The sequence below is a fragment of the Clarias gariepinus genome, chromosome 18 (genome assembly GCF_024256425.1).
Source record: "Clarias gariepinus isolate MV-2021 ecotype Netherlands chromosome 18, CGAR_prim_01v2, whole genome shotgun sequence".
NCBI lineage: Eukaryota > Metazoa > Chordata > Actinopteri > Siluriformes > Clariidae > Clarias > Clarias gariepinus.
Window position 1 is genome coordinate 26,079,657 of NC_071117.1, and position 12,343 is coordinate 26,091,999.

The window sequence follows — 12,343 nt, forward strand, 5'->3', positions numbered from 1 at the left end:
TAAAGTGAACTTTATAGTTACTTACACTATGTGTATCTGTTATGAATAAAACACATGAGCAAATTAGATTTGAATGGGTTGTTATTGTTGCTTCCATAGACATCTTTGTGTATTTTACAAGCTCAACATGTGTTGTTTTACTAGTACATATGTGTGCTTAAATGTCTGAAACCTAAAATATGCCTTATGTGGTTAACCCTGTGGGGCCCGAGGTGATTTTGGGGCCCTTGAGATGTTTGGACATGTTCTGATATTTGTGCTTTTTCTTAGCTATTTATAACATATTATTGACCAGGGCCAGGGGTAGCTCAGTGGTTAAGGCATTGGACTACGGTTCGGAAGATCCCAGGGTTAAACCCCACAACCACCAAGTTGCCGCTGTTGGGCCCTTGAGCAAGGCCCTTAACCCTCAACTGCTCAGATGTGTAATGAGATAAAAATGTAAGTCGCTCTGGATAAGAGCGTCTGCCAAATGTAAATGTAACCTGTATTTTTATTGTAATCAGCACAAACTGTTCTACAATAATATGTGACCAAAATGAATTTGTAAATGGGTGGCCCATTGTAATGTGTCACTCCACTTCCCCCCAAGAAGTGTACTCTAAAGTACCTCACACATGGCTGTGGTTTAAATGACTGTGGGCAGGGCTGTGAACTGATGACAAGCTAAACTTGGGAATAAAAGGGATAGTTTACTACATGCATTCACAATCTTCAAGAACTTATCGGTACGAACAAGCTGCAAAGATGTCAAGAGATTACACTGCTGCTGAGGCTTGGCTCTGCTGCAAAACATGGACTCTTGTGACTCGGATGGTGGGGAAGTTTCCATTCACTTGCAAGAGAGTTCGGACTCTAAAATGTCTTCAGGTGATGAGATGTGTTCTGGGTTAGAAGGTAGAACTCCGCTTAAGAAGAAAAGTTGGCTGGAGACACAGACCACACAGAAGAATTCCAGCTATGAGACGGCAAAAGATGGCATAGTGTGGGTTGAGGAAGAAGTAGGGAGGCCGCTCCCTCACGGCCAACTAGAAACATATTCATGTGATGGAGAGCCAACAGGAGAAGTCAGAAGAACCATCAAAAATCGCTTGCAGAGCTTCTTGTTTTTGTGAGTTGGGACATCCTTCACACTATAAGAAAATGTACAGTTGAGTATGGCCGCAGGATGGAAGCAGATTGGGACATGTCTGTCTATGAACTGATGGCGTTCATCTCCATCCTTCTCTGGAGGGGGGTGATCAGGGGTCGCTGGCTGATGCATGGTCAGCAACATTGGGGATCTCGCACGTCAAGAGCACGATGGCCCGAAACCGCTTCCAGGACATTATGAGACACCTACGCTTCAATGACAAGGACACACGCACTCAACGGGTAGCAACGGACAAGTTCGCAGCAATCTCAAACGTTTGGCAGATGTTTGTTACTAACTGCATCAAGTCTCAACCCGGGCCAGCACATCACTGTCAGCGAGCAACTTTTTTCAACCAAGTCTCGTTGTCGTTTCCAGCAGTACATTGCCACAAAACCTGACAAGTTTGGAATCAAGTTTTGGGTTGCATGTGACTTGAAGTCAAAATACATGTGCAACGCTATCCCTTATCTTGGCAAGGACCTCAGTCGTCCCTCTGGGGAGAGACTGTCCGAGAATGTGGTCATGAAGCTGATGGAGCCTTTCATGGACAAGGGAAGAACTGTTACCACTGACAATTACTTCACCTCATTGTGACTTGCTGGACGACTGCTCAGCCAGAAAACTACCCTTGTTGGCACCATAAACAAGATTCGTCGTGAGCTTCCACAATCAGCCAAACAATCTTCGGACCGCAACGAATTCACCAACAGGTATGTTGTCGTTATTTTTATCTATTTTTATATAAAGTGCTGTATTATTTATTTGATCTATATTAATATAAGCATTTATATAAGTTCTGTGTTATTTTTTCTTTTCTATTTTGAACCTATAGCAAGAGCTTCCAATTTCATTGGGCTATTATACTATATATAAAAGTGCAATAACTAACGTTTTATCCCTTTTTATCTGACTTATCAGGTGTTTACAACAACTGGCATTACACTCACAGTTTATGCGCCCAAGCGGAGGAAGACCATTTGCATCCTTAGCACCATGCACAACATAGTTGAGATTGGGGATAACAGAAAGAGGAAGTCAAACACAGTCACTGACTACAACACCATAAAGTGTGGCGTGGACATTATGAACCAGAAGGTTCGACAGTACACCGTATGGGCAGGAACACGGCGATGGCCAGTCGCTGTGTTTTACAACTTTATTGACATGGCAGCAATGAATGCTCATGTGCTGTATCATGTATGCACTGGAGTGAAGCAGAGAAGGGTGGATTTCCTGGCGCAGCTTGCAACTGAGCTTGCTGAGCAGTTTATGCGAGAAAGGATGGTGGACAAGGAGCAGCTGCTTTGGCAACAACCTGCCACACCACACCCAGGGAAAAGGGCCAAGTGTCAGGTGACCTTCCAGTGCAAGAAAAATAATGCAACCTTACGCTGTGTAGCCTGCTTCAAGTACACATGTGGAAAATGCAAAAAGGAATGCCAGATATGTGCCAACAGATCACACCAATGAACTGCTAAAATACTGGTCACTCACACACACACATACACAAACACCAGATGTTGCACACTTATGTAAATATATATTTTTCTATTAGTGGTGGTAGTTTTTATGCTGGGAGAAGGCTAAGTGGGGATAAATGAGTGGAATTTACATACCATTTGTCTTCAGTATGCCTCTTCTATGCTTTTCGTTTTATTCTATTTTATTGTGTTTTCTTATTGTGTCAATTTGTTGGGCAGTCGTGCAATACATTTCACTTCATGCCGTACCGTGTATGTATGTGAATGTGACAAATAGAATTTGAATTTATGTTGTATGTTGTTTGTTTAAGAAAATTAACGCTTTGAACTTTGGAATCTTTGAATACATTTTTTCTACACCAATCGTACCCTTGGTATGGCCCCTTACATATTGTTCCTAGATGACTGTGATCCCTGATTGTAAAGTCAATAGCACCTTGTACGTCGCTCTGTAAGTAATTGCCACATTTACAGAATAAAGGCAACTGTTCACACGTGATTAAGGATATTTGGTAAAAACAACCGGGCCAAATGGCCCCTCTCTGGTTGTTCTATTGTTAAGGTGATTGTCTAGTTGCAAACTGTGTATGTAGTCGGAAAACTATATTATGCTTACCTTTGTAACGTTAGATGGTTTATAACAACGTCTGTCGAAAATTAAGAAGTCATGTAAACACATCAGTAAACACATCGCGTCCGTATCTCTCTCAGTAAGTTTCTCCGCTTTTGTTGTTGTTGCTCGCGGCAGCGTAACAGCCCGTTAATTCATGCCCATGCAGTGATGAGAAAGACAAATCGAGTTGATGGCAATGCCCGTGTGGGCAATACTTTGTGGGTAATGCAGTCCAAAGCATTGCCCGCACTGGACTACACTCCCCTGGCTATACCACACGTGTGTTGTGAAGACACGCCCCACAGAACTGGGGGGGCGGGCTCAGCAGAGATCATAAGCATTTAAAGGAACATGCACTGAAATAGGTTGCTAAGAACAGAGCTAGTTTTTACCAGTTAAAAGTAGTGTTTTTTTACACAACCATTGAGAATTTTTAATTAAATATGTTACAAACTTTTCATTAGGACCCTAAAGATCATATTAACATTTATTGAAAAATGTTTCTGGATGATCCCTTAAAAATTTCCTGGTTCTTGTTAGGATTCTAGCGGCACTATTTTGGATGTATTGTAATTTTTACACCCCATGCTGCTTAAGGAATACCGCATGTGACATTAAGCAGCCTGGACTTACATCCTCCCAACATGACAGATTCAGACCTGTCAAACAGGTAGGACTGGAACCACTACAATGTAGTTTGCGACAGACCAATAGTTTAATGAAGACGATCCAGGAGAATAGTATGATCCACTGTATCAAAGGCTGCTGACAAAATAAAGAAGGATAAATAGAGAAGGTGATCCTGCATCAGCTGTCATGAGTAGACAATTTGTCACCCTGAGCAGTGCTGTCTCCATGCTGTGGGCTAGACGAAAGCCCGACTGGAACTTCTTAAAGAAGTTATTTCAAGAGCTAAAAGGCAACTGTTTTCTCTAGGACCTTTGATAGAAACGTGAAATTTGAAATGGACCTGTAGTTTCCAAACACATCAGGATCTAGTGAGGGCTTCTTCAAAGTCAGATGGATAACAACAGCTTTCAAAGAAGGTGGAACGTAGCCAGTTTGTAGTGAGAGATTAGCAAACTGTGTTATTAACTCTTAGGAGTCTGAGGGTGTTTTGGAGTCCTGAAGAGATTCTGACATGTCCTGACATTTGTGTATTTTTCAGTTACTTATAAACATATAAATGTCTAAAGTCTGATATTATTTTATTCAGCACAAACTGGGCAAATAATATATGAGCAAAAAATCTTGCAAAAATTCCAGGAACAGTTCAAAATAAATGCAAAAATAAAAAGTGCAAACAACATTCAGGGTAAAATGGTGCAAACCAAAAACAGTGTAGAATATAAACTGTGTAAAACTGCAACAGGCACAGTACAAAATAATATGTCAAGGTGAACTAACCTAGGTGACCAGATGACTTAGCTTTAGCGATTAGCCCGATGTAGCGTAGATGGTGAACCCAAACGTGGAAGAAAGCGAGTAGGTAGGATAACCACGCGTTCTAGTCTAAGGACTCTCACGAAAGGGGAGCAAGGGAAAAACACAAATTTAACCTGCGTCCTATAAACACACACTCAATATCAGAAAGCGAAACCCAATAAAGTGAGTACTCACAAATCGATGATGGACAACCAGAACCGACATGGGCTGAACTCAATGACTGAGCGTTGAATCGTGGTTTGTTTACTCCTCTTATACTTCCTGATTCGCGACCGCTTTACTTCCGGGTCCTAGTGCCGGTCGCCGATTGAGTGTGCATGACATAATAATTAAAAAAAAAGACAGACATTTATGGTAAAACAGTGCAAGATAAAAAAAAATGTGCAAAAACATACATGCAGGGTAAGCATTGGTGGCAGCAATGTCCAAAAAGTGTAGAAAAATCCTTCTGTACCACTTTATTGTTTTGTGCTGTGCAGTGTAGTACTGTAATAGCTAATCAGAGAGATCAACGTCCCCCATGTGCTGGTTGTAGGCAGTCACAGGTGCAGGACATGGAAATGTCTTTGTAGTCCATGTACCTTTTGATTTCACCCTCATCTTCACCGTGTCTACTGTATAAGCAGAATGGATGGTAGAACAGACAGATACTTCTCTTGTGTCCATCCACTTCACAAATACAGGTACATTCCTAAGAACAAATAAATAAAAAAAATATTAGCATATACTGTTCAGAGTAAATTGTTGTACAATTAATAGGTACAGATGTGGCCATTAAGACTGAGTGTGTTTTCCCACGAGATGCCGCAATTTAGCACGCAGTGTGCCGCGACTTGCTGTAAGCAACATTCAGGAATTTAAATAAATGTGTTGTGCTTCACTGAATATCTTTCAGATGGCGCATGGAAGGACTTTATCTAAAAGCCGGACCAAGTACTGTACAACGAAGAACTGTGTATAATTACTTAGCCTAAAACAATATTGTTTCCAATGCTGAAGCAAACATGAATTTTATTTTGTTTTACAACAGATCTTTCATGATGAATGTGTGTATATGTGCTTCATATTATTTTCATAATGATGAAATGAGATGCCCAAATTCGTGCTTTAAAATTCCTAATAAGTTTCTAATATAGTTTTTGTAATGTCTAAACAGGGCCAAAACAGTGAAAGACATTGCAATGCCATGGTTTAAATTGTGTTGAAATTAATTTAATTTTCTGATAATAGGCTATCTGATAGTGTTAACTCACTGAAAAAAATATAACACTGGCTCAGCTTAAAAAAATTGAAGTAATCTGTCACACCAAATTTTTTTAGCATTGATGTAATGTAAATAAACCATTTACATGTAACTTAAAAATTTTAAGTTTATGTAAACTAATTTCTGAAGGTAAATCAAACCAATTTTTTTAAGTTGTTCTAAATCAAAATAAATTAGTTGGCTACATTACTTAATCTAAATATTCTGCTAAATCTAACCTGAAATTATAAACTTCATATAAACCACTTTTTGAATGTTTGAGAAAATTAACTTTTTTAAGTTGCATCAAATAAAGATTTAAGGCATTCATAATTTAAATATATATAAAAAAAAGATACTTTGGATCAACTTAAAAAAAATTGCACTTGTAGAGAAGTTACATTTATAAATGAAGACAATGAAAAAACAAGTTCTCCTCCAAAAACATTTATTACCATCCTTGAAACCATACCATGTTGTACTAATAAATTATTTCTCCAATAAAAGACAGAAAACTAAAATAAAATCAATAAAACAATGCATTTTTAATAACTTAAGCTTAAAAACTGTATAATCATATTTGCTAACCATGTGAAAATCTGACAATTGTTTGACAAATAGTGTGACCAAAACTTAATATTTTAATGTCAATATAGAATACGTTCTCTAAATATTTTCTGCGGGGCCACAAATGTGTGTTTGAGCTCACCAGGATAGCTTAAGTTTAACGCATAGATAAGGCCAAACATGGCAATTCATGTGCGACTGATGGAAACTCAATAAGTCAAAATCCAGATTTTTTGTGGTGGCTGAAGACAGTCCTCTTCCTCCCTGAGGACAAACAGGGCCATCGTGCACCTCTCAAGTTCAGCCTGAGCTTTATTTTTCTGAACAACCTAATAAAAGAAAGCACATTGACAAGTTGCTCTATTTGACAAAACAGTGTCTGATGTATGAATGTAAAAATCACTTAATGCTCCCTATTAGTGCAAAAAAACACCTAGGATTATGGTGCATCAAGTTAAATTTAATTATGTTAATGAATAGGCCAAAACAACGGACATACATATACACACACATTATATATTACATTATATTGCCAAAAGTATTGGCTCGCCTGCCTTCACATGCATATGAACTTGAGTAACATCCACTTCTTAATCCATAGGGTTTAATATGATGTTGGACATTTGCAGCTATAACAGTTTCAGCTTTTCTGTAAAGTCTTTCCACAAGTTCAAGGAGCATGTATGTAACTAATGTAAATACATACTATGATTTAAAAAAAAAATGGCCCTGTGTAAAGGTTGTGCTGCAGCTGATAATGCCACTGACCTCGTAACATTTTTCAGTCCTAAGGTTGAAATGCTTCATGAACAAATGCTTACCAGTGTTTAAACAGTTGGTCCACATCTTTCACTAAATACACCATAAGACATTTCAGGAGATACTCTCTTCAAACATAGCATTATCTTAGGCTTTTAAAGCGTAATAAAATGAACATGTCAAACATTGAAACCTGTATTCAGACATCATTCACTAACCTGTGAACAAGTTAAACTAAAATGTTTTATTCTGCTAGTTTTGTTTTAATTTAGTGCGTCACAGCCAACTTGATTTAAATGCCTTGCTCAGATCCTGTGCCTTCCATTCACAATATTACATTTGACACCAAGCTAATTTCTGTTTTTTTGAGCAAGTACATACTAGATCAAGAACTTGAAGATGAAAATTATATCTCTGGTCTTCTCTTTGACAATTCCTCCCTTGTTTCTGATGATTTCAATTAGTTTGTAGTGTTGCTTATCCAAGGAAACCAGCAATCTTGCTTGAAGTGGAGCAGTTGTAATTCTCAGAAACTCATTCAAAACTGGACTGGCTCAAGTTCTTAGCAAATCTTACAAATCTTACAGTATGTATAGAAAGAACCACCACCCCACACACACATTTAAAATAACTGCATTCTGTTGCTTTGTAAGTGCTCACTACTGATAATGCAATAAACCAATGAACATAATTCAGTTTTGCAGGATAGCTGAAATTATTCTCTAATATTATCAGATAATTCAACTACTAATTTTCAGTGCTCTGTCATTTCGAGGGAGTTTATTTTAGGATATTTAGATTACACTGACATTTAATAAATTCACGGCAATTCTATTGTATTATTTCCATTTTAAAATTCATCCACATAGGGTTTTTATTTGTGGATTCTGGAACTTACAGTACCAATGTCTGCAGTATGGGTAACGTAATGCCCTTTCAGAAAAGTCAACAGACCTTTAAACACAAAAGTGAATAAAGATTTCATGTTTACTTTTAAACTTCATAGTAATGGCTAACCTCAGCTTGTTGGTCTAAGTGACCACTAGCTCAAAGTAGGACAGTGCACTTAATCCATGCTACTAATACCAGGCAAATTGAAATATCTATCTATTTATCTATCTATCTATCTACATACACACACTGTTTTTGTGTTTTATTTCACATTTTATTTAATTTGCATGGGTAATTTACATTTACATTTAGGCATTTGGCATTTTTATCTCATTATACATCTGAGCAGATGAGGGTTTAGGGCCTTGCTCAAGGGCCCAACAGTGGCAACTTGGTGGTTGTGGGGTTTGAATCTGGGATCTTCTAAACCATAGTCCAATGCCTTAACCACTGAGCTACACCTGTCCCCTGTTGTACTTTTACTTGTAGTAACATTAAATCAACGTGTATAATTGCTGCCAGTATTAGGGATAATATACTGATAATGTTAAAAACGTGTTATAAAGTGTTACCAGTATGTCAGGAACATGTGCTAATGCCCCGTTTCATACGAGGGAATATAGTTTTAGCGATATTACATTACTTACACGTTAGCAAGTCCAGAAGGTTTTAATCATAACTATAAGTATACTACAAACATCACTCACTCGAAACTGGCCGTTCTATGTTTAGATCACTTTCCTATTAATTTTTACATCGTTAACCAACGGTAGTTAAATATAATTAATTTCATTTTATTCGGCACAGCCGACTTAGCATAGAAGCTTCGGTGTTTTCTAAAATAACTGCATTAGTTTGCTAATGCTAAGTAATACTGTATAGGTGTTTTTAGCCAGCAAACACAGACACAAAACTCTACAAAGTAGTTGTTCCTGACATAAATTAATCGTTTGCTCATGGAAGAAATACATTTAACATAAAAATGACATGAGTTTGCTTTTTTACCTGTTATTTTCTTTAAAAAACAATGGCCGAACGGCATTCAGTCCGCGATGATACTACGTCATGAGGTCACGTGACACGGCAAACTTTTGGTTTGAAGTAGAAATTGTCACAATTGTCAGAAATAAGACAAACAACATATAAAACTACGTATAAAGACAATATTTTCAGTGTCTAGTAGCACCAGTCTCAAAGAGACCCAGGAGGTTTATAAACAGTTTGACAGCAAAATGAGACATTTTGTCAGTATTGTGATTTTTTATTTATTCATGTATTTCAAAAGATGCAAGACAATACTGCCAAACTGTATCATTTACATGCTGTTAGAAAATATTCTTTGCATTGTCTTTTATTGAGTCACAAGGGTGGTAAAAAGCATTCATTATTTAAAGTTATTCATATCAGTGTAGTTAGCATGATTTTGAAAGTGCTTTAACTCCACCTGGCACAGTTTAATCCCAGTGGAACAATCTGACTACATGTGCAATGCCATAAAAAAAGTATTTGCCCCTTTCAGATTTTTTTTCTTTGCATATTTGTCACCCTTGTATGGGTGGAATTTCACCTAAACACTTTAAATAAGAAGGACAGACTGGCCTTTTTTGTGAGTTATCATGAACATTTTGCATTTCGGGGGTATCATCTTGATGGATTTTAAGACATACCACTCATCAGTGATGATAAACCAGTGCCTGCTGATGATGACCAACACGTCTCCCCTGATCTACCAGAGCCAAGTAAAAAAAATGGCAATCAAACTGAATAAAATTAGTAGCAGCATTAACTTGTGCTAGTAAATCTTATGGTAGTCAATATTAATTCAAAATAATGTTTCTCAGCATTATTTCACATTAATATTGACTACCATAATAATTAAAATAAGAAACTAGTTTACTAGCATAAGCTACTGCTGCTACTGATTTTATTTCAGCTTACCTGTTCAGTTTTATTGCCATTCCTTTTAAAATATTGTCTTTATAGATGTATATGTTGTTTGTCTTGATGTTCTTTTCTTCGTTTCTTTGTTTTACTAATATGACCCAATATATGTTCGGTGATACTTCAAATAATATGTTTAAATAGCATTGATTTCTGGATTGTGTTATATTTTTCTACTTGTAACTGGTGTTAAAAATTTATTTCTACATTAATGAGCCAATGTATTATGGTGTGGGCCAGGAAGTCCAGGGCCACTTTTTGGTCCTAGTCCGCCCCTGTAATAACGAATGGAGAAAGCGCAGTCAAAGCCCGGGGATTCTGCGTTCCGCAGGGGCCAGTGGTGAATAGCTGACACTCAGTGACAGCCAATGAAATTAAAGCATTTTTGTGGCTTTCCACGTGGTGTGGCGTTGCTTAAATAATAGTATAAAATCGTTCAGACCCTGGTTCGAATCCCGCTCTGGGTGAAAATGTAATAAATGTAAATCCTATGTTTTACACTTTTTGCTTATGATTATCATTAAATTATAGCAACTGTGATGTGAGTGCTAATGTGTTTCATAGCTTAAGAAAAAAATTCTCAATTGCAAACATGCATTTAGTACTGAAGCATAATGTAATGGCAATATCATGGCAGGGGGGCATTTTAGCGCATAACACCGGAACTTTGAACACTGGCTGGGAATCAAACCCTGGTCTTCTGCATGACAGGCGAATCACCTACCACTGAGCCACCAGTGCGCTTGTATATTCAGAGCGCATAAAAACAATAAAACAACAATGTCATAGGCTAACATATCATACATCTTTGTAGTCTTTTTGCACACGCACGGGTGCGTTACAATAATATTAATAAATTCAGAGAACTACTATTAGTAATAATAATTCTGAATGAAGCAAATCAAAGAAGTCAAAGAAGTCAAAGAAGTACCATCATTGAAGAAGAGAAGAAAATGAAGAATGAATACATATCAGTTTGAGCTTGACACGTTTATGAGCTCTGTCGCTTGCTGTCAATGAACGCCTAAGAGACACAACACATTTTCGGCTTCGGACACACAATACTTTTGACTAAAACCAGATGCGTCTGGTCTAAAATTAAATATCTCTTAATGTGAATTATTGCCACTTTACGAATGTAATGATTCTCATTTAAATAATATTCCGGTGAAACATACGACGCACAGCGCCACGCTACCGTACTAAACGTACATTTACATCAACTACCACACAGAGTTTTATCAGTAATCTCCCAGAGTTACCAACTTTGATTAGATCACCGTCTGACCCCACAGAACCCGATCAGGCGACTGAATATTTTGAGTCAACATTCTGTTATAACTTAGATAATGTAGCTCCAGTTAAAAGAAAAATTATTAGAGATAAGAAACTCGCTCCCTGGTATGACGATCATACACGATTTTTAAAACAGACCGCTCAGACATTAGAATGTAAATGGCGTCAAACTTAATTGTTAGTATTTCAAATAGCATGGAAGGAGAGCATCCTGAACTATAGAAAAGCTCTTAGTTTAGCTAGATCAACGTATCTCTTCACTCTTATAGAAAATAACAAAAACAATCCTAGATTTTTATTTAATACCATAGCCAAATTAACCAGAAATAAGACCACTGCATAAATCTCCACAACAACATCATGTAATAGTGAGGACTTCATGAACTTTTTTAATAATACAATTGAAAATATTAGGCATAAAATTGAGCCTTTGAAACCAAACAATGTAATTGATGCAGATGGTAAACTAGCCATGTCAGATCAGAACCTAGAATACTTTACTCCCCTTGAAGGGAATGAACTAATTTCACTCATCTCTTCTGCAAATTCATCAACCTGTATATTAGATCCTGTACCGACACATTTTCTTAAACAGATAGTACCAGCAATAACAGAAACCCTGTTGAGAATAATTAATTCTTCACTCAGCATTGGTTATGTTCCAAAATCTTTTAAATTAGCAGTTATTAAACTGATTATTAAGAAACCTGACCTCGACCCCTGTCAGCTGTCCAACTACAGGCCAATATCAAACCTCCCCTTTATCTCTAAGATTCTGGAAAAGATAGTAGCGGAGCAGCTATGCTCATATCTACATAGAAATGGCATAAATGAACTGTATCAGTCAGAATTTAGGCCTCATCACAGCACAGAGACAGCACTTGTTAAAGTAGTAAATGACCTCCTATTGGCCTCTGATCAAGATTGTGTAACCATGCTTGTATTACTTGACCTCAGTGCAGCTTTTGACT

The 12,343-nt window shown here is 37.4% G+C and overlaps 1 protein-coding gene across 1 annotated transcript in view; it reads left to right on the top strand.

Moving 5' to 3' along the window:
* The first annotated feature begins 2,128 nt into the window (after positions 1-2,128).
* LOC128506371 (uncharacterized) overlaps positions 2,129-12,343 on the top strand; it is a 28,054-nt gene continuing 17,839 nt past the window's right edge. Inside the window, exon 1 of the mRNA XM_053476790.1 lies at positions 2,129-2,552. Coding sequence (XP_053332765.1) covers positions 2,129-2,552 — 424 coding nt within the window. The remainder of the gene's footprint in view (positions 2,553-12,343) is intronic.